The sequence below is a fragment of the Thermobia domestica genome, chromosome 7 (assembly GCF_964235325.1).
Source record: "Thermobia domestica chromosome 7, izTheDome1.hap1.1, whole genome shotgun sequence".
NCBI lineage: Eukaryota > Metazoa > Arthropoda > Insecta > Zygentoma > Lepismatidae > Thermobia > Thermobia domestica.
Window position 1 is genome coordinate 63573321 of NC_137460.1, and position 27539 is coordinate 63600859.

The window sequence follows — 27539 nt, forward strand, 5'->3', positions numbered from 1 at the left end:
GTTTCACAACTGAAAGAGATGTGCTGAAGAAGGTGAAACTTTTTATCGAAACGTTCAGATTACGATAATTCTGCAAAAACACCTTTGGGGTGTATTTTTAAATAAATAACTTTGAAATATTTTCAATACACCTATTCCTCTCAGGAAATTTGAGCTAGTAAATAATATACATTTTTTACATGTCTACATAATACTGATTATTCATAAAAGATAATACACTTAGACATAATAATTTAAGTAACAAAGCAATTTTAATATGTATTGGTAACAATAATGGAACTTCAATTTCATAGGCCCTGCCGATTAGAAGTAATTAACTACATAAATTAAAATAAATGTAATTAAGGACACTTACGCAATTGTGCTGGTGCTGTAAACCAACAGGAAAAGTATTTAACCATATCTCCATTATAAGCACTGAGGATGCAAAACAAACTGAAGATACCCCAAAAAATGACAAGAAAATATCTAATCTTTCTACGCGTTTACATAGGCTAGGATTCTATACGTTCTTCAGAAAATAACACGAAACGGAACTTTTATAATACATTTTTATATATTTAAAGAAAAAGAAAAACTGGCCAAGGTCAAAATCAGATAAAATATATAGATACCTTTATTGAATAAGTGCAATGTGTACACTGAAATGAGTACAATATTTGGCAACACTGAATATTTAACAATCATCTTCATCGACCATAGACATTTAAAGAACAGCAGCTTCGGATTTCATATATATTTTAGTGCAATTATTTAATATCTTCAGTTTTCACTTTTCTCTCTTCACAATGTTTAAATATCTCATTTCTTCGTGAGCAAGGCTGACGCTTTCCAGCCGAACTACTGAAGACAATACTTCTACATATAGAGAATATAGGTTAAGTATTTATTTACTCACGTGTGCAAAATTAAAAGGACAAAGGTTAATGAGTGACTTGTAAATGCCACAACAACTGGAAGGATGTAATTAAACAGGAACACAAAAAAAGAACACACAGATAATGCACAGTGGATGGATTTACGAAGATGATGTATGTCACAAAATGTCTTTTCGTCTGCATTGTATGCAAGCCACAGTTCAACTGGGAGTATGTTATTTGTTATTGCTGTTCGCATACCATTGTCATGCCTCAAAGACTATATCGAGACCTTTCTTTGAAACAAAGAACGATTGGTCCTATGGAGAAGACCAGATACAGACAGAAGTTTTCAGAGTCGTGAAAATCCCGAAAACTGTTGTGTTAAGCTTATGTAATAACTTCAACGGGTAGGTGATACGACGCGAAGTCCTAGACAAGATCGTGCAAAGGGCGCAAATCCAGAAGATAATTGATATCTAAGCCGTAACAACTAGGCGTCACACTAAGCCGCTAATTGACTTAAGAGTTCACTACAGCGACAGGACGGACTATGTCAAAATCTACTGTATTTCGAAGGTTTCGCGTAAATCTCTTTTTGCATGAAAGTCTGCAGTTCATGTGCCAATGTTCCCAGCGTAAAGAGCCTGCCGTCTAGAGTGACATTATCAACTTTGTGACTACGGCCAGGGCAAGTGACTGATGTATTATTTACGGAGTACAGACCGATTCCTGACATGTTCTCATCTAGCGAATGTTGAACATGTAAAAGCCATTTGTGAAACATCAGAAAGGAGATTACTTGCCATAATAGTTTGTTGATATAAGGCAGAATTATTATCGATGCCTATACAGATCTCTCCATTACGGCTGGTTATCTGACCACTCAGAGTTACACAGATCTTCATGGAGGAGTATTCATGCGGCATTTTCAGGGTACTGTTGATCCTGAATTCACTTTCATGGACAATAATGGCTTTTCACATTGAACTTCCCCGCTCACCTTTGGTGTCGATGAAGTTACTGCTCAGATCGAACAGCCAATTGCAGTTCGAACGCGTATGGGATACCTTAGCACATGGATAGTAGAACGTCTTTCCAACTTAGAGATCTATGTGACCTAAATGTGGCTCTCGTCGCAAAGAACGGAATTGGCTGTTCTCAGGTCTCACCAATTACCTCAGTATGGATAACGTTGTGAGATCTTACAGTACTTCGTGGTAATCACATCCCTTATTCAGTGTAACTTTCACAATCTGTGTGAAATAAGTATTTGTCTCCAAAGGCTCACGTTCAATGGTAAAGATAGGTTTTTCATTCGTTCGTTCTTAATTTTTCTTACAAGTTTTACAGGTATCAACTATTTTAATATATGAAACGTACGATATTCACAACGAAATAACAGTTTTTACTTTGTCCTTTAAGCTTTGCACACTAGGGTGTATATTATTTATATAAAATAAAATTTTATATATATATATATATATATATATAAAATTTCAAACTAAGAAAAATATATAAGGTGTAAAAAACTATGTTATTTTATTATATTTAAAGTGAATTTACAGGTATAGAGACAATTCATTCTGGCAGCGTACGAAGGAGGATTAAATCTGATAAATTTGGATTTAGATATCAAAAATGAACTATTATGTACCTAAAATAGTATATTCAAAATGCCCATTGAGATATGGAGACGAAAGTGATTTTTATTTAAATGTCACTTAATGTCAGGCACGATTACCAACAGAGAAAATTCATATCCTGAAAGATCCAAGCTTGATTCCCAATGGAAGTAAGTGTGCTTCGGATTCTCAGTAAACTGTACGTCCATGTCTCCTATAGTTCTGGTGTTGAAAATAAACGTCAAACTTCACAACACATAAAGCAGTGAATGTTCATACTGACACATTTCAAGTAAAAAAACATGTCACAAAGAAAATTATTTTATTTTTAAGCCGTCACCATTACGTGGAATGGAATGGCTAATTGTGGGACATTTTTCAAGTATATTTTCCTGTCCCATAACTTCTACCTTTCACAATTGTTTAATTACACGAATTTTAGGTGGCATTTTAAAATATATATCTGAATTCGAAGGAGAATTGGAATATACAGAGGGTGTCATACGTATTTTGTATATGGTTAGAACTAAATCAGAGACTAGTTTTTAATTCTATGACGTATTATTGTGTCTAGGACAACGGCTGCCACATGGCACATGCCACTTGTCATAAGACACCAGCGGTCACTACAACCACATTTTGAAGAGACCTTACTCATAGCCGCCACCACACATAAAGTTCTGCTCATACAAGCCACTGACCACTGCCGTCACTTGAGATGTGAGCCACATGTTTGATGTCTTGCCAGAGTGAAAATTTATTTATTTTGGAGCAATAATCTCCTAAGTTTTTTAAAAGGTTTATTCTATTAGTGACTCAACTCCACTATGTTGGAATAGATATAGAATGTGGATATCTTAATGTAACGACTACTTACTGTTCTAAAGTATTTTCCCACTTTGGGTCAAATTTATGTTAACATTGCAAACAATTTTATTTCCTTCGTGTGTATAATTTTTGCAGTGGAACGATACCAACTGGTGATGCTTATGTAAAGTAATCTCCCCATTCTTACTAGTCTAATAATAAAACTTTATTCACAGAATAACTCCCAATGATTAGGATAACTTTACATATATATATATATAAAGCAGTTTAACTCTACTGCTTATATGTGGGTCCGGTGTCCGTTGTGGTCAGTGCCAGTGGTTTGTCTGACCAACTTTAAACTTTTTGCTTGAAGTGGCTGCTGACAGATTTTGGAATGTGACGCTCGTGATCTGCTCACGTATTATTACCATGTAATCTGCTCTGATGTACAACATATTCCTCTTTGGCTTGCTATTAAAATATGGATAGAAAAAAAATTGTAGTTTTAAATGTAATTTCCATTACCCTGGGATATAAAATAAAGCATGTACTCAATGGAAGACAAGTCTTTGTATACTTCTATTGAAGACTTTTCATATAGCACGCATTTACACAATACCTACTATACGTGCTCCACATACATTACAAGTGCTCAATGCAGGCTTGTTCTTTGATTCACTTGTTCATGCAGACATCCAACCAATAAGCCTCTTTTAAATTAAAAAGGGACTTATTTTGTGTCTTTAGGATTACAGAATTCATTATATGGTCTTCCAAAAGTAATTTTGCGCTATGGAAAATAGGGCATCAATTGCAGTTGTACTTTTTATTAATTTTAAATCGTAATGTTATTAAAGGAGTAGGAAACTACGAGTACATTACAAATGGGATGGGAGGAAAGTCTGAACATAACAGCACAAAAATTTTCAATATTTTGATTCTTCCTGGAACATCTTATCTTTTCACTTCTCTTGTGGGTCTTGAGCTCCTTCGTGGCTAAGCGGTTAGCATGCGCGCCTCTGGCGCGGGAAACCCGGGTTCGATTCCCGGCGGGAGCTCATGTGGTTCGGATTCCACGTTAATCAGTAGGTCCACGTCTCATATAGGCTCGCTACTGAACGGGACGTAAAACTCAAAAATCAATCAATCATCAATCTCTGTGGGTCTTTCTATTTGCTCATCAACGCATTAGAAAAACCATCAATTTATCTAGATACTTCTCTCTTTGTATCTATTGTTTCTAATGAAATATGCCTTTATTTTGAGATCTCATCTTGATTCTCCTTACAATGTATTTTCAAAGTTTCAATTGATTTCTGAATCATCACCGACATACTGTAACACTTTCAAGACTAAAAGTAAGAAACAAGATAGAAAAAAAAGTATAGAAAGCATGACCGCTTAACATTTATCAAGACGATGCATTCATTATATGGCGCATGAATATTTTGTTGAAATTTATAATTCACAATTTAAGTATAAATTGTGCACCGTAACACATTATGGTTGACAACTTCTTGTGAAGCCTTAAACAGTAACACAAATATTAATATAATGTGTTTTGTGGTTACAGTATTGAACTACATTTAAATAATGCACGTTTCTTCTCCACATTAACCCTTTTCCTGAGCTCTTAAGTTTTGAAATTGCTACTAATCTTCTTCCTTGGCACTACAGCTCATGGGACCTGGCCTCCTTGATAACGTTTCTCCATTGTTTGGAGCCATTTTCTTTTCTATCTTTCCGAGCTTTCTTCCCCATCATGTTTTATGTTAGTATGGCTTTAGGTGTCATTGCCTGGTCCATTCTTTCCATATGCCCTAATCATCTTACTCGTTGTGCTCTGATAAACCTAACAATGTTCTCATCACCGATTAGCTCTTTCTAACTGGTGGTTGTAGCGGATTCTATAGGTACAATCATTAATTGTTAATTGGACCGCATATCTTCAGAAAGAAAGAAAAAAAAAATCGAAACCTTCCTGGTCATCCTTGATTAGTCTCCATGTTTCTCCACTATATGTCACTAGTGGACTTATTAGTGTTCTGTAGAGCTTTACTTTTGTTTGACGCGTTTTTAATTTTGATTTAAAGAGTTTTCTATTTGTAGAGGCACTTGTTCCCTACTAGAATTCTCTGTCTTATTTAGTGTTTTGTGTTTGTTAATATTCCTACCTAGATATGTAAAGTCTGTAAGTCCTTTGACTCTATATTCGTTAATAACACGAACTTGCGGTGTTCGTCTAGCTTCCGATCCGGAAAGACGGATGTACCTTGTCTTTTTTTAGTCCAATCTTTGAGGTTTCATCTAGTACTTTCGCAAATGTAGTTTCTGGGTGTGATGCGGTTCTTGACAGACTGCGACGTCAATCGCATATGCAGTATTGTACTGATTTATGAGGTAGAATGCTAGGACGATTCCGTATTCCTATTACGTCTTATAATACTATCTTCAATACTAGAGTTAATAACGTACCGCCCTGCTGAACTCCAGTTTTGATAAGAGCACTTTAACAGCTACTTCCTCCATAGTAATTTTTACCAGCCTAGAGAATTTCTCGGGGACTCTAGCTCTACACAGTGCCTCGTATGTTCTTTTACGTATTAGTTATTGAATGCTTGTTTAAAATCGCTAACTAGCCTATGCAGGTCAGTGCTATATAATTCTTCAGTTGTTTGCATTTGTGTAAATAGATGATCGATAGTTGACCTGTTAGTTCGAATCCGCACTAACAATCTTCAATCACTTTTGAAGAGTAGACTGAGGCCCTTCTGTATAAAATAGGTGCTACCAGTATTACAGTGAAAATTTAACAACCAATAAATAATTGAAACCCGAAAGACACGCTGCAGAAAAAGCAAGGTCAGTATCATTGTTCTTATTTACAATTCTACTCTACAAGTGTTTTACATCAATACATTATTTTATTTTGCTTTGCGTAATTAGATAACTGATGCTCATAAACACTTTTAATAATACTTACTGGTCTCTTGAAATATCTCCGTCCCCATTGGGATAAAGAGCATGCATATATACACGGCTCATAACAGCTCTCTCCACAGCTGCGTTCGCTTGCTCAAGCTGAGCTTCACTTGCCACTGAAATAAAAGTAATGAGAGAATGTAAACGAATCCTTCCTAACACACATCTTTCTTCTAAAGTGTCATCTGGAAACATTTTACGTTTAACAACAAGAGTGCGACTCTTAAGATGTATCTACAATTTAAATTTCTATTGGAAATAAACATTTAAATCCATAAAAGTAAATGTAGCAGGTGCAATCAGCAGTGAAAAACGAACTCAGAACCCATCTACCTTCTAATGTTTCCTTTTTTGTTATTTGACATTTTGTTATTAGGAAAGCCCTCTGTTTTGCTTCAGGCCATACATAATCTCAAATTTTTGCCTTTAAAAATCAACTTTGCTAAGTCTCAACTAACGCCGGCGCACAAGTTAGTTTTTCTGGGTGTTAATATTGACTTTGACAACAACCATATGTCAATGCTTCCAAAGTGTATATATATATATATATATATATATATATATATATATAGGTAGATAGATAGATATTACCCGATCCTGTTCTATGAATTTGTTGCCTGTGTCTCGCCATGTCAGACAAGTATTGGCAGGTTATGTGGCCTGGATCAACCCAGTTTCCACCGAGAGCTCATGCTATTTTGTCTCCCTCCGCCCCCAAAAGACAGACACTTTCAGGACAGATGTTGAAGACCAAAGGGAGGTAAAGGCTCCATATTTTCCTGACTTCGACACTCATGGAGGGGATGTAGTCAGGACCATACTCCGGCTCCTTACTTCCCGAGGTATCCTCCTTTATTAAAAAAACACCTGGGCGAATCTCAGAGCTGTATTGGAACGAGAATAATTTGCCGCCTCTACTAGGAATAGAATCCGGGGTGCTCAGTTGATAGATAGACGTGTTACCTACTCAGTTTAAAGCTACAAAACGGAAGTTTAAATTCATAAAATTCTCTCTGGCGCGTTAAAACTAAAACAAATTAACTTGATCTCATTTTTGTGAAACCTGAAACTTCCCGTAAGACATGTATTATTAATTATTTTCAAGAGTTGGTCACCTGTTTTATTTTGGAATTCCGCCACGCCGCGCTCTAGCAACTTTACTCTGAGTCGTCTTTCTTTCATTTATCCCCGTATGTCAAAGGCCACGACAAGGATAATTGAAGAATCCATGTTAACGTTCCTGATGTTAAAAAATGCATATACATTCAGATATAAATCGGTGTCTTACCCTCATGTAAAGAAGAATTATCAAATGAATGTTTACTGAAGTATGTAGTGATTAATACGTTAATTTCAACCTTCGAAACATAAAAACAGCTACCTTACCAAAACATTGTAACTAATGGTTCTGACATCAATAATTACGAAAGCAGGTAAAAGGAATCTTACCAATGGAAAGACTGATCTAAAGTGTATTTTCCTCTTTTGCCTTTGAAATATAACAAAATTCGTATGTAAAACCACTTTTTTTCTAGGATCGTTTAAACATTACAATTTTTATAACACACCATCCTAGCACACTACATACGAGTTCAAATGGTAGTGGTTATATTATTATTATTTAAAATGTAGCCTGTCGTATTTCCCTACATGTGTTCCTTTTCACATATTTGCTTTACATTTGTTAAAATACACCTGCTATTTCTATTCTATTGAAACTTCAAAACAGATACAAAAGACGGTAAACAAATAATTGTCTTCGGAAACTTCATCTATTTTTGAGCGAAGAAAAACAAATCACTTCCTACGCTAAACACGTATAGCAAACAATAATGAGAACAGAGCAACATTCAGTTACATTCATGGTTCAATGTTGATGAGTACTATTTCCTGCGAGATGATGGAATGTAAATGAGTAAAACAACAGAAGAGGGCAATGGGAATCGATTTAACACACCAAAAATATTTGTATTCCACATCGTTTACAGTGTTTCAACATGTTATAAGAAAATGTTTATAAAACTTACTTTTTATATAATACAGGACATAACAGGCCTCATCCCTACGAAATTAAAATACCGCTAATTTTACAGTAATTGTGTGATATCTTCAAATAGATAAAAGATAATTGAAATGAGGAACAAGAGCGCCCTAGACAATATTATTTTGCGTGAGATGCCGTTATCACAAGTCACCTAGTGGCTTTCTATTTTTAGCCGTTTAGAAACGCGAAAATAAATGCCGATTTTCAGAATGGCTCGAAATCGAAAGCAAATAAGTGAGTCGTGATAACGGTACCTCATGTAAAATGATATTGTATAAGGCGCTCTTGTTCCACATTTCGATTATCTTTTATTCGAAGATTCATGTAATTTCGATTTATTTGAAGATATCACATAATTACTGTAAAGTTAGCGGTATTTTAATTTCGCCGGGATGAAGCCTCTTAAGTCACTTGACAAAATGCATTTAAAATGAATGATTTATCAAGTGCAAAACAATGAGATTATTACAAGCTGTATCATAACATTAAGTTAGGTTATGTAAGTCAAGTGTTCAAAGTGTCCCTTATGATTTTCAATGCACAAATTATATTTTTTAAGCATAAAAAAACATCGTTAATTGGATGTGCTTAGCTGTATAGGAAACTTTTATCTGTATTTTTTTTTGGGAAAAAAAAAATTGTTTTCTTTATTCCCTAGAAAAACCTCAATAACTTACCACATCTTGGTAATTGTGGTCATGTAACCACCAGTTTTTAAACTACAAACACACTTATCTGCTGATGACTTTCTATTTATTGTAAAGTTACTCAAATACAAATACAATAAGGTCTAGATCCTTTATAATATATTTTCTTGCAACGTATTATTCACGTATCACACATATGTATTGCTTAAGTCAGTCAGCTACAGCTACTCTAGTTAACTGACAACTGAATTCCGCTACTGTTACTCTAGCCAATGAGAACTAAATTGAGCTATTGCTACTCTAGGCAATTGAGAACTTAATTTAGCTACTGTTACTCTGGTCAACTGAGAAATGAATAACCGAATAGTGTCAAACAACTTATGACCCACGATTTATAAAGCAACATTTGCAAGTCAGTCGGAGAAATTCTATGACATTGCCAGTATATTTTCAAAACGTGTACAAATCCTGGTGTCAGTATTAATTTGACTCTGCCAAGAATAATGGAAATGGAAAATATACCTTGCCACGTAGAATCTCGCTCCATTTCTGCGTTCATTTTTTGTAAAAAATTATCTAGAAGATCTGTCTTTTCATCAGCTACTGTTAAATGCTGGAACTCACTCGTGAATTGAACAAGCAATTGCTCCCGTTTTTCAAGGAATATCCGCACACACACAGCAACGAGGAACTTACTACACACTTGATGATCACATTTCACTCGTTCTATTAACCTGCAATGAAAATTACACTCTTCAAAAGGAAAAAAATAGACTGTGACGTAATTTTCAAAGTTGCAACATTTTCTAGACAAAAATCTATTAAGACCAGACATTTTTGTAGTTGTAAAGGACCTTATACGGTGCTTCTCTTTTCAATTCACTTATTGGTGTTGTTCCTCAGTTAATTCTTCTTCCAATATTTCGAGCATAACACCCGAACACTCATCCTTAGGGACATACAACGACTTAAGTCTTTTCTTCACAACACGATCTTTACATTGTACTTTTCTTTCTCAAGAGTGGGAATTTAAGAATAAAATTTATCGATATTAAAGTCACGTAGCTTTCCTAATATATTACAGGTTGCGTCGAGACACAAAAGAACGATATGAAGATTGCGTTGTGAAAACAGTTAAGCCATTGTATGCTCCTGTGGATGAATGTCTGAGTGTTACACTGGTAATGTTGGAAGAAAAACTGACTGAGGAACATTACTAGATAAATAATTTGAAATATCAAAAATGTTCCGTACGGTCGATAAGTAATTATAATACTTCTGATTATTTCCTAGTCTTTTCATTTTTCCCAAAAAAATTTTTCCGGACCCATTATAATTCTGACACTAATCCACTGAAATAACAATCATTATCTATAATAATATATAAAATATCATGTGTCTGTCTCTCATAAGATTTTCACATACAAAGGAGTCACCTAGATTCACCAAATTTCATATACATGCAGATCTTCAATAGATTTAATCGCATACGAAGTCGTTTTTCGATTTTCGACTCCAGGAAGATCAAAATTTATACGCAAAAATTATATAGTGAAACCAGAGCTTCTATGAGAAGGCAACTCAATCGTTTTTCCTGTCATCCAGGTTGCATACCTTACATATTATTAAATTCTTTTACATTAACCTTATTCATTCTGAAAAAAGAAAGAAAAAAAAAAAAGTCAGCTGCCCCGAGAATCAATAGGAGCAACCGTTTATATATTTGAAGGGGCAATGCTAAAGTCATTGCTCGTCGTTACAGATTTCAGGCATTTCTTTACTTTGAAACATTTTGCATAAATATTATTCTTCCTGTGCGAAGAACGGGCAGGTTGGTAGCTTAAAAATAAAATTTCTGCATGGATGACGAAAGCAGACATATACACTATGGAAAATTGTAAAAGTTCATTGTCGTATTGCCATCTTCCAATGACTAATGTACAACACTGAGATAAACATGGGCTTGCCAACGACTCAATTTAAAAAAATACATAAAACTGACACATCTTTCAACCATTTCACAGAACAGAAGTAGATGTTCATTCTGGTTTTACTATGTGATACGTCAGTGTTGCATAGCTCTTTACGTTTACTTTTACTACTTTGCAGATTACAATAAATAAATAAAAATAACATGACTGATGTACAGGCTCTCATTTATTTGAACTTAAATTCCCTTTTCAGCACTGAGGCTGCACGAGATATAGACCTACAGCTTAACGTGAGATCTGAATTACATATGCTTTGGTTTTATAATGCTACTTTACATCTGAAGTTTTTACACTTCTTTGATTTTAATATAGATTTTTGGTATAAAACACGTTTTTAAACAACAATTTTGTTGGTTTTCCATTCATAAAATTTAAAAGTAATTTCATAATTTTATGAAACATAGTCATTCTATTACGTCAGTTTTACGGCATATAATGCCACATTATAGTCAACTTATTAAAATTTATAAGCAAGTCTCTCTTATTAATTTGACAATACTAAAGATGTTCTGAAACACAAAATTAAAAAGAGAGCTACAAAGAGACGTAAAATATTGGAACATCGTTTATTATTTTCTAATATAACTACATGCTGTGTGCAGTTGATAAGTTTTGAATGGTTGGTTGGTTACGTGATCATGAGTCAAAGTACGGACGACATGAAACAGAGATCCTTCCAACGGGTGCTCGGGAAATGAGTTTACAATGTAGTATTCTCTAATCTGGTTATCATAGCTTGTTTACATTCTGTTGTAAGATGGAGTATGTGTAAAACATGGTATTCATAAAATTTAAAATTAGTACAGTGAATGATTTACGAGATTTAATAGTAAAAATACACTTTGTCCATTAGTCTAAAGAGCAGTCCTGAATTACGAGATTATTGAATATACAGAGTTGAAGGTATGTTGTAATGATAACTTTGCACATTATGAATTTAGTGGCTTCGACATTCGAAAATGAATAATTAACCTTTATATTAGTACTAGCACTATCTCACCTAAATATTCAATATAAGATAGTGTAAATGTCTAAGTAGGTGACTGTTAGCGAGACAGATATGAATAGTCTGATGTTATGATATACAAGAACATAATATAAAGGTTATGGCACCAAAATATGGAACTTTAGTAAATAAATAAGTAAAAAAAGTGGTAATAATTACCTTTCCAAATGAGAAATCGTCGACAATAAACCCTGTCTACAACGAACTAAATAGGCAATATACGGCGATCGTTTTTTATAATCTTCTTTCAACGATCTGAAGAGCTTTCTACACCTTTGGAGAGAAAGAAAGATTTTAGCATTTACATATTTGATTCAACATTATATCGCACAATTATATACTGTATATAAGAAACCGACTTCAATTTTAACTGCAGAAGACGGTAAGCACAATTTTGATAACGATCGAAATCAAGGTTAGTTATGGCCTGAAATGTATTGTGTAAAAAGTACATCATTTACCAACTTATAAGAATGAAAAGTCTAGATTATATGTTGTCGTAAACATAACAAAGGAAAACAGTACATATAAATTAGGTACCTTACAACATCCACAAGTGAAAATGCCTACAGTGTTGACAACATATTCAGGGTGTCTACTAAAATTCTAAAATTAAATTTCGTGACTTTTTCATGACCTTTTCTGTCCCAAACCACAAAATTTAGTAACATTTTCAAGAGCGAATTTGGGTGTGAATTGGGCCGAATTTTCATGCATGCGATAGAAGCGTGCTTTGCTTGCGATTTGGTAGCGTCTAAAGCAGACCATAGACATTTTTGGTGGTGAATTTTGATCTTTTATACAACAAAATTTTCCAGTTTATACTTATATTTGTACAGATTAAAAAAAAAATCGTGACTCAAAAGCTAAATTTCGTGACTTTTTCTTGACTTTCATGACCGTTTTCTGATTTCGTGACCGATAGACACCCTGATATTTTATTGTTGTCCATCCCACCCACGCGAACATTTCTAGCGGTGCTCATGATACTAATTTAATGTCCGTTATTATTGTGATTATTTTTAAGAGTAAGTTGTTATACCTTTTTAATAATCAGTTTTCGTGTATTACATGCAATAAAATGTTCCTTACCCTTCATCATCGAAGAGGCGAATACATCTCAATGTTTCATGCAGATGAGCTATAAGAGACCTGTCTTGTAAATTAATCGCTTCAGCCAGCTGAAGCTGGAGAAATGATACCAGTTCATTCTCCTTTTGGGCCCACACTTCTCTCTGAAACAATAATAATAATAATAATAATAATAATAATAACAATAATAATAATAATAATTTTTATTATTATTTAGTACCAGTTAATTGCTGCAGATAACAATCTCCTTAGAAATAATACAATAAGTAAAACCTTAATCTTGACCATTAATTTAAAAAGCTCTTATTTAAAGCTGCTTTTCTTTAAAAAAGTAGTATAATAGGGTGGAACGAAAAAAAACGAATTTTAAAATTTTATTTCTAATCGTGCAGAAAAGTTACCTTTTGATGTGAAAAAAAGCAAAAATAAAATTTTAGGGTAATCGGAGCATGCTTTGAGGTGACGCAAGTACGATATTGTTTCATAAATTGAAAATTTCTTGTACTATTTCATCCCTTTTAATTCTTATATTTGCACTATAAAAATCTTTATTGTACTTGTTATTTGTTTATTTTTTCATGAAACAAGCTTCACGGGAGGGGAAGATGAAGGGATTTAAATTTACGGTTAAGTTAAAAAAAAAAATTAAATCGCAACCCAAAAGTGTGCAAAAAATACATATTTTAAACGAAAAATTACTGCATTCGAAGATAGAATTGTTATTCCTTATTACTCCTTTGTTTCTTCAATAAAAAGAAATAACAAGTATAACCAATGTTTTTATAGTGCAAATAAAAAAAAAAAAAAAAAAAAAAAGAGTGAAAGAGACTGAAATGAAATAAGAAATGTAAAATTTGTGAAACTTTATCGTATTTGCGGCGCCTCAAAGTATGCTTCGATTTACCCTAAAGTTTTATTTTTTCTGTTTTTCATATCGAAATGCAACTTTTCCGCACTATCACAAATAAAATTTTAATTTAATTTTTTTTTTTTTTTTTTTTTTTAATTTCATCCTAATGTATGTTTCCTAGCCCCTACATGGCGTCTCTGAAAACTGATTTTTGGGTTTGTTCGTCTCAATGCCTGTACACTCACCTAGAGGTCATATCGTTCAACGTATCTGAACCAGGTTTCATAGTATTTTTCAGGGAAGAGGGAAAGAAACGTCTTTCTATCTCCCAAAGTAAAGACAGTTTACTGGAGAGTAAAAGTAAAAAAAAAAAAAGTGGATTTTTCAAAAATGGCTGTAATGATTTTGTTTATGCAATGCATAACTTAAAAATTCATTAGCCTTATATGATACTCAAGTCATTTTCTTGGAAAAAAGTGGAAGCGCAAGTTCAATATTGGAGGTAAGTCTTCTTCGGACAACTGATTCAAAAGCAACTCAGGTGATTTTGTTCATTTTCATTATATATATATAAGTGTGTGTGTGTGTGTATAATTCAGTAATAAAAGCAGCATGATATGATTTAAGAAATGAAAGCGAAAAAGCTGAGTGTGGTGTTCGCTGTCTTTTATTAATTAATTTACTTATTTTTATTAGATTCGAAAATTTATAGCCAAATGGTATCGCATCGCAATTTGCGACACAAAATCAAAGAAATGCAATGTAAATGAAAAATTGCATCGCAAAATGCGATACAACTATGATCATAATTTGTTACCGAAGTGAGCTATTTCTGTGAGTAAAACAGCATAACAGTATTTTCTTCATGACAAAGTTTTTCGTTTGATCTCATATAGTTCTTGTAATTCTTCCCTCGAAATACTTTCATTTTCGTTCCTTTTTGGTTCTCAGTAATATATACCAAACTACTATAGACTCAGGCTATATATAACTCTCAACATACTTACGTGGAATCTGAACCACATGAGCTCCCGCCGGGAATCGAACCCGGGTCTCCCACGCCAAAGACGCGTACGCTAACCGCTTAGCCACGAAGGAACTCATACTTATAAAGACTTTTCATTAAATCTCACATATTATTTATTACATAACACAAATTTACATGCTTATTGAAACATAAATATACGATGAACTGAATTAGACGAACTATAAATACACAGAAAAATAAAAACAATCACATACAGTAAAAAAGTACATTATAAACACTTGCCCTAAAAGCTTCAGGAGATAGCGAAGGAAGAAAATAAGGGGAAAAGGAAATATTAACTGAAAATGGAATGCAGAGTCGTGTAATAATGTGACTAGACTGTAGACAGATGGAATTCAGTGGAGAAATAAAGTTAATAGGACAATTGAGTTGGTATTGGTATTCGGGGAGCGAAGTAATACAATGTGCAGAAAAAAAAAAAAAAGTTATATAAAGAAAAAGGAATTGAAAAATAAAAATCTACGTTCCCTCCAAACCCAGACAACCATAAATGTGCTGAACACACTAATAATATTTTATCCTGATGAAGCTTACCATTCTTGCGTAACTATTTGTTGTCCACGGTGTATGTTGAAGATCCGCAGTGCTTAATACCAATCGTAATTTGCGTTTCGCGTCAGCAAAAGCATAGGAAGCCTCAACATTTAGAGGATCTATAACGAGCCTTTCATCCTCCTCCTCTTTAACTTTGAGCTGTTGGACTGTGCTTTCTGAAGAAACCGTGGAATCACCAGCGTTGGGCTTTCTTCTATACTTAGCTAGGATGTCATCCGTTGTATCTAAACAAAAGAAATGTTTGTAACATAAGTATCATTAACCAAATGAAGTCAATGCTAGTGTGTAGACTTAGTCGATATTGTCTCTTTCGAACATTTTCTTTCTTTTTTCACAACCTGACGCAAATATGGCACTATTTAATGCCAAATATGGCTTCAGCAAGTGGATATAGACGAACGATTAGCGTTCTTGTTTCGGATTGGGAAGTGTCGGGTTCGAATATCAAAACCAGCCATTTTGTCTCAAGCTTTTCCACGATTTTCTTCAGTCCCTTTAACAATACACAGTTACCACGAAATATATTCACTCCAGAAAGATACTCACAGCATGAAAATCTTGGATCTATGAATGGAGTTTTCTCATATAAAAAAATCGACATGCCATTCGTGGTTCAACATTCCAAAAGCATTATAAAAATCAATTAACATTTTTAGATGGGCAAGAATGTTAGCTTTGCTTACATAAATACTAATGAAAAAGACAAATTAATAGAATCCAACTAAAATCCAATTATCTTTGTCCATTCAATACTATTTTCATTAACAAAAAATCATAGTGTGGCACTCAAGTTCCTGGACTGACTTCAAAAATTAAAAAATATTACCTGCACTCAGTCATGTTTGCTGGCATAGTAAATGGAAGTTGTTGGAGAAGTCACCTTCTTGAATGCCTATCAATTTCCAGATCACGGTAGTCTTGATGACCTCCACGTCCTCAACGTGTTGCCATTAAGGTAGAGTTTAAACTTCGGTTGAATTAGAGTTTAGCGTCCCTTTTAGCAGAGAGACTATGAGACGTGGACCTACAGCTTAACGTAGTGTCCGAATCAAATGAACTCCTGCTGGGAATCGAATACGAGTCTCTCGCGCCGAAAGAGAGTACGCTAAGTAAATCCACGAAGGTGCTCTTTCAACTTAGACAACAAGTAAGCAGTCCGCTGGAGCTAAAGGTAGTGAATATGGTGAGTGGTCAATCACAGTGGACTAGTTTTAAGGCCAAAAGCAGCCTGTAAATATTACAACTCTAAGAATGCAAGTCGTAGACGATATTTTACAATTGCCGTGGACACGGGTCACTCACTATAGGAGTTGCTTCATGAGCTCTAAACAGAAGCTACAATTGACAAGCCTGGAACGGATTCGTGGTGAATTAACAAAGTCAATCAACGAAAACTTGAAATGTGACTTCCGCCTGCGAATTTGGTTGATCTTGATTTCCCTGGAGTGATACAAGCCGATGGCTCCCGTTGGTAAGAGGATTGCACTTGAAACACCACGTCTCAACTCCAGTAACAATGGTTTTGAGGAAATCTGGCGAGGTATCCCCTATCATGAAGTCTTTGCACAAAATCTGATATCAACTCTCTGTTTCAGGCGCAGGGTATACAAGCAAATTGAAACTTGCTTCAGTTACTGAACAGACATGTGCTGAGATGGGCCGCTTCCTCTGATTGCAGGATTTCAATCCGGCAATTTTATTGTTCCATTGTATGTGAAAGTGTGAAAAAAGAAATAAGACTGGTCGTTGTTTTAAGGAACGCTTAGGCATACAATATAACTAATTAAACACTCTCACAAAAAAAAAAAAAAAAAAAAAAAAAAAAAAAAAAAAACTCTCGTTAGAGTATTTTTTCGCAAATGGATGCACTTTTATAAATATTATTCTGTCAAAACTTGGATTACCTGAAAGAGAGAACATTTGTAGGTCGTGATGAGGGGAGCGTCCACCTTTGGTATAAGGAATCTCTGGTTCGATCCCAGCTCTTGCCAAATAGACTTTATGGAGGACAAATATCGTGTGCGTTGGTTTCCTCTTACTTTCCTCATTCCATCATTCCGTTCATTATCATCATCATATCCCTTATCTTCGAATCATAATCGTAAAACGCTCAACTAAACTTTAAAAAAAATAATCGTAGGTTGGAGTACCACTGTGCTAGAATATGTTCTTTCCACTTTTCATTGTTTATTATTTACAATGCAAAATAGTTTGTACATTTTTAAATCTTAATTATGTTAATAAATTATTGTAGATGATAACAATTACTGCCACTTCATTGCTAAGCACCGATCATCCATTTCCGCAGTAACGTAACTGGTTATTATATCAGTAATTTACTTCACTTTTCAAGGAAACAACCATATTTCATTTTAATAATAAGTACTGGTTTGCATAAAGCAATTAAGATGCATATCAGCCTATGTGCACCACAAATTTGAAGATTTTGTGAATTTGCATTGTTTTTCGAAAGAAGATCGAAAACAATACAGTAGACAAACTCAGCTGTGTGTGACGCTGGGGACAATGGTGTCCAAGTGACGTTTGCAACATATAGCACCTATTGGTATTACTCTTTTACAGCAAGAAGAAAGAAAGCAAAACAGAACGCCTCCAAGGTTTCATCAGACCTTGAAATGGGTTTTACAGGTATTCTTTCTGTTTGTTTACATTTGTGTAAAGTTTTGACTTTTCAATATTGATTGATGAACATGTTCAGAACCACTCGAAACGATCATCAGCAGAAATCCACTTTCTCTTGTCAGTAACTTGGATAAAAATAAACAAACTGACTACATATTTCTGTTATTTAAAGAGGACCGGCTGATCTCAAAGCTTCATAATAATAGGATTTAGGATTTTAGGATTTAGATTTATGGAGTTTCGGCATCTATGGCCATGTTAGCCCGTCACGTTTGAGGGATGACGTTCCTCGGCGAGCACACTATCCAAAAAAAAAAAAAAAAAAAAAAAAAAAAAAAAAAAAAAAAAAAAACTCATTCAGGATGGCTGGCCTGAAAAAGGTTTTATAAACTTTTTCGACCGAGTGCCCCCACCGGGAATCAAACCCGGGACCGCTCGCACCGAAGGCGAGAGGATTAGCGACTACGCTACGCGGGGCCTAATAATAATAATAATAATAATAATAATAATAATAAAATAATAATAATAATAATAATAATAATAATAATAATAATATAATGTAATATAATATAATTATAACAACAACTACTCCATAACTTCACTCGTTTTAGATTTTGAGGGAAGAAATTGTGAAGGAGTATCACATTTTACTGGAAGCTATTACGCTACTGGAGGTATGTTCTTTTACCCTATAATTTATGTTGCACTTCGTCATATCTATATGGTTTCCTTTATACTCTCATAAATTTCCTTTCACATTGCACATTAAACGCAATAACTTTTGTTGTTAAGCCGACCAAACATTGTTGTAGTTCATTATGGTTCTTAGAGGAGCCCAGCCGTGGTCATCTGGGAGAAAAAGACAACTGTGAAGGAATTTTGGGGAGATGGGTAGTAACTCATCACCTCATTCTTTTTGATAACTTTGACTATAAATTTATTTTTTCACACATTATAATGTGATTGTATAACCAAATGATTAACAGTATTTTTTATGTTCACCCAAACGTTATAAGACAATTGGAAAGTTACCTAAAATAAATTGTAGCTAACTGGTCTAAAAAGTTAGAATTAATTGCGTGGGAAAGATATGCAGATTACATATCACCCAACAGGACATGTGCCATATCTGGGCTCTAGTACTTCGTATGCTATCACGATGTTTAATTTTAGTTTCATGTGATAAGAGAAAAAGTTCCGCTTGGTAATCTTGGCCGGACCATTTGAACAGGCTGAACCTTCTCGCTAACAACTACAAGAGTTTATACATTTCACGTAATTTTCACGAAGACGTTTACAAATATATCAATGAAACTTTTGATGTGCTATCCGTGCATTTTTAAAATTATTATAAATAATATTTTATGACTTGGCCTGACAAAGCAAGTGACTGCCTTCACAGAGTTGCAATAAACTAGGGAACTGTTAAAGAATCATTGTTATATAGTTTTAATTGTAACATAATTTTTCTCGATATATTACAATCAAATAAATTGTTTCACCGTGTTTCACCGTTAAGTTTAATATAGATTTATAATATTAAGTTTCCTTTCACATGAAATCAATAAGGATAAACTCTGTGTTGTGATTTTTCAATGCCTTCTATTATATGAGAAAAAGTCTTCTATTGTATTTATAAATGTTTCTCCTATTATATAAATTATCTTTTTCTTTCTGCATTTTAGATTCTTTTCGTAAAGCACACTAAGACAGTGAATACAGCGTACATGGAATTATGAGCACAATTGGAATATATATATATGTAAACAAACATATTAAATAGACATTTGACTTTTAAAGTCCCAAAATTATCATAACCGAATTGTATCATACTTCAATACATTATAATAAGAGAGAACATAAATTAACAATTGCTTTATACGATTGTTCTTACCGTTTTGGACAGGTCTACCACCATCTTCTGATAAACCTCTTCGAAGTCGTAAATGGCCAACGTCACCATCTCCTCCAAGCCCAGCATCGAAGCTGAAAAGGAAAAAGTGATTTTTACTTATATAAATTCGTTAATAAATTGGGCGATGCGTGGTAAAACTTTTCCAAAAGAACACATCTACTTGTCTGACTTTTAGTTCATTCTACTTTAGGTCATCAACAAAATATATATATATATATATATATATATATATATATATATATATATATATATATATATATATATATATATATATTCCTGACACCAAGATGAGACAAAAAAGTATAGACCAACCTGAGTGCACAAATGCCTCCTTTCGGAGTTATAGGCTATCGAAGAAAAAAAAAAAAACTTTGAAGGTCCATAGCTCCAAAACTATGGGATCTATCGTAGTCGGGTCAAGACTTCACATAGTAACTAATACGTGCCCTATCCAGAAATGCATGGTTCAGAATCCTAAAGTACTCACGCAACAATTTTTATGGAGGGAGTTTGGCTACTGGCATATAATTTGAAGTACTCAGCAACTACCTCTATAAAAAGTGTTGCGGAAGTGACGCAGGATTCTGAAACTTGGATATTTAGTTAGAGCACATACTAGTTCTTAAGTGAAGTCTTGACCCGACTACGGTAGATCCCATAATTTTTGTGCTATGGACCTCTATGAATTCATTTTTTCATGTTTTCGGTAGCCTATAACTCCGAAAGGAAGAATTTGTGCACCCAGGTTGGTCTATACTTTTTGTCTTGTCTTGGCGTCAGGAATCACCTCCCAAACGTTGTCGGTGTTGTTTTGAAACACCCTATATATATAATGATTCAAAATGAACTTTACAACTTTGTAAATTCATATAAATTTATTTGTTCACATAGTTGGTTTAGGTGTCATTTCGAAACATTAGATTTTTTTCTTTCTTTACACCTTATAGTTAGTACAGTTTAATATAACTTCATTAGTGATTCTGCTTACTATAGGAAGTCAATTTCCTGCCAAACCTGCAGTACATCAAGCGTAACTTCTTTCACTGCGGTATACATTCTTGCTCTGTACAGTCTGAGACGAAAAGCGTTTTTTCAAAACGTCAAAAAGTCACATGTGCAATGCCCAGTTCACTAGAAGCACACCGGGTTCGTTTTATAGAAGCTTTGCCTCCCCTGCTCTACGATATCATCAAACACACGCGAACATCTTTTGTTTTAACTGTCGCTAGCGGTTATAGTGGTACTATGCACTACATGAATCAAAATTTGATCAACTTCGCTAATAACAACAAAACCAGTTCTGTAAGTATTCTGAATAAATTTATATGAATTTACAAAGACGTAAAGTTCTTTTTGAAGCACCCTAGAATTATATACGATGAGACCTAAACCACGATCTGAAAGCTACTACACTGCGTTGCATCTCTCCATAAAAAATAGAATCCGGGACCTTGCGGACCAATGGCGAACGCGCTAGCCACTAGCCCATATATACGGTTCTTGAGATTTCCACACTTTCGGCTCACAGAGGGCAAGAAATGAGAGCAAGTAATATATTAGAAATGAGAGGAATCAACCGATTTCTCCTTACTCTATATAAGGTGTGGCCAATCTTTTTACCTTTGAAAGATAGTTTTCATTTCTGAAATCACTGGTGGTCTACTTGTGTATTCAACAGTCCACTAGAGGGAATCGTGAAACATTAATAGTGATTAATACAGACAGAGACATAGACACCGCGGGCTAAATCTTACGACTTGCCGATCAGCTAGTAGATCGCGGTTCATGCATTGGCTACCCCTGCCCTATATTTTCTATAGATCCACGACTGTCAGTTGCATGGCTCTGAAGTTCTTTTGTTGTTGAATGTTTGAAACATGATCCAGAGCATTTTTTTTTTTTTTTTTTTTTTTAAAGAAGACTGCTGCTAGTATTTTCTGATTAATTATCCGTATTTTATATAAACAGCCACAAAGCAACATAAATGGATACATCGGATTTAGTCTTTTAGGGATGGAACTGCAGTTGGATAAGTTTAGTATTACAGTGATCAGTTTTTATTTCGAAAATATATTATTTATAATTTTTTCTTCTATGGACCTAATTTTTCATTTTTTCACACATACAAATCGATAAACGATTTTTATACATTGGAATGTTCCTTCAACACCTTTGATGATGATGGAAATTCTTAGTCGAAACTGTACGGTTATTTATAAAATACAGAGCTTACAGGTAAAATTTTGATTGTTAAGAGTACATATCATTTCAAAACAATAACGGATGTACACGATCGGACTAAAATAGTCAGGGATTTCTTAAAATACCTCAGTAAGAGGAATCGTTTACCAAAACCCGTAATACCTACTAATCTTTACACAACAGAAAATAAAATGTATGGGTATCCAGAATATAATAATGCATGCAAGTTGTCAAATTATATTTTAATAACAATTAAGACTTTTACATATTATTAGGAAGAGGAAGAAAAACTGGTTGGGACATTGCCTAAGAAGAGATTGTATCATGAGGGACGTCCTAGAGGGTATGGTGGCGGGAAAGAGAGGTAGGGGGCGAAGGAGACTACAATTAATGGATGATATTAAAACAGAAAGATCATACGCGAAGACGAAAAGGTTAGCGGAGGACCGTGGAGCATGGAAGCTTCTCAGCTGCGGCAAGTGACCTGCCAATAAAGGCAGAATACCTATGATGATGAACAATTAAGACTAAAAAAGTATCAATCTGTCTCAGAAACCAAACTAGAACTATCAACATACCCCCTTGACATATCATCTTGGGTGCCTCTCGGAGACTTTCTGCTTCGATTCTTGAATGGCAACTTAAAATTTCTAAAGAAACTCCTCTTGTGCTTTTGATCATCATCCAACAAATCCTGTAATTAAAAATTCATTATGGTATGCAATACGTGTCGTTTTAAACTATACAGAATATACTTAACTGTGCTCAAATATTTAAGTCTGATAAAAGATATTCTGTTGTTTCTTCCAATGTTTACACTTCAGCTTGTTAATCTCAATAGCCAACACAATTCTCTGTAGAAGATAGCAGCCCCTATACTACCGAAATTAATAAGTTGTAAAATTATTGGAACGAGTGAGTATAAAAATTGGGACACATTTTATTTTTAATCATTGTAAATAAATAAATAAACAGGAAAGTATTAATTGAACTACAAATATAGTACAAAAATACTTGCATGTTTTGAACTGAAACAAGAAACCGTAAGTTAAAGCTTTACAATTCTGAGCTTTTGAATGTGTTATTAATAATTATACAGGGCGGGCTGAAAGTCAAGTGAGAATCCTGACACAGGAAAGGCCGTTCGATTGGAGTCCATATTACCCATAGATGATATTGAGGGGTGGGGACAGCCTCTACATTTAAAAAACAAGTGACCATCACGAACGCCATGTTCGAAAATGAAATTTTAGTTTGATGTCCCACGCTCAGGTTTTTTACGCTAAAGACGGATGATTAATGAAAGTATATGATTATGTAATTAAACTTTTTGTCTTTTCCCACCAGGAATTGAACCCGGAACCACGTGGACCGAAGGCACACGCGCTAGCCACTACACTAACGAGAGGTAGTGGAGGTAGTGCCACTTTAGAGTCCGCCATCTTGATTACTATTTTTTTTTTTTTTTTTTTTTTTTTAATAGGAAGGTTGGCATTCGACGCATGTTTTATATGGAGTGTTTTTACAGGAGTGCAATGCCGCTAACAGTTTGTCCTATCATTAGCCGTTCACTAATTATGACCTGCTTTTCCCTCACAACATATACTGGAAATGACAACATATTCTCTGTGCAACAGTGTTATGTGCTACAAGTCTACTTTTCATGCATTGTTAGCAATGTCTCTCGACGTACTGCAGCACAGGCATCCTCAATTCACTGCAACAAATGCTGCAAATTTCGGATGTTGACGGAGTACACCATGGCCATAAGGTAGCCTCACAGGTAGAAGTCAAGAGGGTGAGATTTGAAGAGCGTAATAACCACACTACGTGTCCCTGACGCCCGATCCACTCCCCAGAAAATTGCTAATCTAGGTAGTTCTGCACACCACGTCCATAAAGGAGAGAGACTTCATCCTCCTGGAAAAACGTTGGGTATAAGTCAGGGGGGGAGTGGTTGCGAAACTATTTGGATTAACAGTGTCCTGAGAGGTAGATTGGGCATCGGGGACCGATGAAGTGGCCCCATACTCTCCGAATCCTACGCCTCTTGATTTCTACCTGTGGGGCCACCTTTCGAATATATGTTGTGAGGGGAGAAAGAGGCCATAATAAGTGAATAATTAATGATAGGATAAAACTGTTTTAGTAGAATTGCACTCCTGCGAAAAAACTGCATTTTTAAAAAAAACATGAAGTGATTTTTAAGATAGCGGACTTTAACATAGCACCCGTGGTGGCCACTCTTGTTTCTGAGGTTGCGCCGGTCCCTAATCATCATATATGGGCAATGTGGACCCCAATCAAGCCGTCTTTCCTGTGTAAGAACTTTCGATCCAACCTATAAAACTGACATAAGTATTCGCTGCAAGATTGATTTGCAGTTTAGCACCCCGTAGTACTGAGAGTATATGAGACATGGATTACAGCTTAACATGGAATCCGAACCATATATGTTCCCACCAGGAATCAAATCCATGTTTCCCGCGCCGAAGGTGAGTACGTTAACAATATAGCCATAAGGCAGATCAGGAAGTATTTAATGTAAATTGCTTGAGTTCATTGAGAAATTTTGCTGGCTCCTCTTGTAAGCGTTAATTCTGAAACTGGAAACATACCGTTCGAAAAATTAATGAATGACTCAACTAATTCGCTTACGGTAAGATAACATAAAATGATTCATCAGAGCAAATTGCAGCTGACAATTGACATGAATTTGCCTATTAGTTTTGATGATTTGAAAAGATGTATGTAAGTGAAGTTTGGCGTACTAAACAGTATTTAATACTACTTTAGTTGTTACAAATGACGCCAGCAAACGTATAAATCAAGTGAGCCTAGTTATTTTGTAAGATGCTTGCTAATTCTGTATTGGAACTCAAGATTGGGGCTGAACTGATATTCAAGATTAGCTAATGTTGATGACATACACGACGCATATAATTTTCACAATTAGTTTTTTACATTTGTTTGAGTGTAATATCGTTACAAGATGTTTCTCTAAATATACAGTTATTAAACATGAAAGATAATAATGAAGGGTACATCTTCCATCCTAAATCTTTTTACTCTTCGTTTCTATGTATAATTACTGCAATAATTTTAGTAACAATTAATTAACGAACAACACAAGACTTCCTTCTTTATATAAATACAAAATAAAAGTACTAAATACTATGAATCATCTTACCTTATCACCTCTTTCTGCTGTTTTGTCAAAACTTATACTTTTAGGAATAGCTCCAGTTGAAGCAGATGTACTTATAGGCTTTCCTGTGCATACAGTACCATCAGGAATAGCATTTTCAGGTATAGTGGATCCATCTGACACAACCGTAGCTAGAAGAAAACCAGTATTATATGAAATGAGCTACTAATGGGAACTGGATTATCGATACAGGGTGTCTCAAAAGTCCCCTGTAATACGGTAATTCTGTTATTATCAAAGTTACAACAAAATGTACGAGGGGAAATCGTCTCCAAATATAATGTTTTCAATCTAAAGCAGGGTGTCTACTAAAATTCCACCATGAAACTTCGTGACCTTTTCTTTACCAAACCACAAAATTTCGAAACATTCAAGAACTAACAACAGTATCTATATTCTTTAGCACTTATCTATGTTATCTCTACTTTCAAAGGCTGTTCCCTGGAGTGATAAAAACTTGGTGTCTCCTCACAGTTGAATAAACTGGTTAGATGCGTAGGTGGTTTCGGTGATGCGATGCCATTTGCATCGTCACTGCTGAATCATGCCAGCTGAAGGACAATTTCAAGAGCGAATTTGGGTGCCAATTAGGCCGAATTTTCATGCATGCGATAGAACCGTGCTTTGCTTGCGATTTGGTAGCGTCTAAAGCTGACCATAGGCATTTTTGGCGGTGAATTTTGACGTTTTATAGAACAAAATTTTTTAGTCTTTACTTATATTTGTGCAATAAAAAAAATTGTGACGTAAATTTCGTGACTTTTTCTTGACTTTCATGACCGTTTTCTGATTTGTGACTTTTTCATGAGTTTCGTGACCAATAGGCACCCTGTAAAGTGCAGAAATTTTTTAAATCGGACGAGTCGTTTGGGCTATATACTCTTTATGCGCCCAATGTTAAATGAAAATACAACGTTGCCATTTGGCTGAGGAGGGAAGAACGCGACAGAAGGTGGACAAATTTTGTAAGAGTATGGTGAATGAGGGAATGTTTGAAACGGGCGTTTGCCATCGACACGTTAGCATAGCAGACAGTAACTTCATTCTCTTATGTTGTGGATCCAGGTAAATGTCACGTTTCATTTTCATTTAACATTGGGCGCATAAAGAGTGTACAGCCCAAACGGCTCATCCGATTAAAAAAAAAAAAAAAAAAAATCGTTCACTTTAGATTGTAAACGTCGTATTTGGAGACGGTTTCCCCTCTTACATTTTGTTGTAGCTCTGACAATAACAAAGTCACCCTATGTCAGGGGACAGTGCGTTTAAAAAGTCACTCTGCAGTGGATTATGGCAAAGGGATACATAGAAACATTCCACTGCAGTTAATGCTCAAAATGATATACCTTAGTTTGAGGGCAGAGGTCAATCTTTCACTGCTAACACTCGACGTAAAAATTGGTGATCGATAAATTGTTACCTTATATATGTGACAGCGTCCCTCAGTACTTTTCATAGTTTTAAATCAATTCTAATACTGTTCAACGAATACCGTTGAACCGCTTTTCACATGAGTAGTGTTTCACATGTTAGCTATACTTGTTATTCGTACAAAACTCATGTTATTTTTTAAATAAAGTAGAAATGTTTTAAAAATATAAAATATAGCATTCTTGGGAAGACTTGTATCTCGCACGATATTAAATGTATATAATAGTAAGAAGTTTTACTTTATTTACTTAAAAAAAAAAAAAAAAAATTCGAGCGACGAAACGAGAGAAGGAAGTTTAGTGATTGTGAAAAAAAATCGAATTCGGATTTGAACGGATTCCATAGATAACAAAAAGTGATCTACGTTTCACGGCCCATAGATAACAAAAGTGATTTTTCGGCATCTGTCCGTCTTTTCGTCCTGATATACACTCGCCCAGAGGCCATACCGTTCAACGTATCTCAACCAAATTTTAAACTTAAGGTTTTTATGTGATCCTCCAGGATTAAAAAACACACTTCCTACACTTAAAAATAAGGGTAGTTTACTTAAGGCTAAAAAATAAAAAAAGTAATTTTCTCAAAAACAACTGTAACGATTTTGTTTGTATTTCATGAATCAATTTTCTAAAA

At 34.7% G+C, this 27539-nt stretch overlaps 1 protein-coding gene across 3 annotated transcripts in view; it reads right to left on the reverse strand.

Annotated features, from left to right (window-relative positions):
• The window catches only part of Gapvd1 (GTPase activating protein and VPS9 domains 1), a 135990-nt gene that overhangs the window by 21725 nt on the left and 86726 nt on the right, over window positions 1–27539 (reverse strand). For 2 of the 3 annotated variants that reach the window (XM_081764796.1, XM_081764797.1), the window contains exons 18-25: window positions 25458–25606; window positions 22846–22961; window positions 20045–20136; window positions 15487–15731; window positions 13055–13197; window positions 12122–12235; window positions 9488–9699; window positions 6276–6390 (exon numbers count right to left, since the gene is read on the reverse strand). In XM_081764796.1, the coding sequence (XP_081620922.1) occupies window positions 6276–6390; window positions 9488–9699; window positions 12122–12235; window positions 13055–13197; window positions 15487–15731; window positions 20045–20136; window positions 22846–22961; window positions 25458–25606 (1186 nt within the window). Of the gene's footprint in view, window positions 1–625; window positions 859–6275; window positions 6391–9487; window positions 9700–12121; window positions 12236–13054; window positions 13198–15486; window positions 15732–20044; window positions 20137–22845; window positions 22962–25457; window positions 25607–27539 lie in introns of those variants that run through there. The other variant, XM_081764798.1, reaches the window with a different exon arrangement.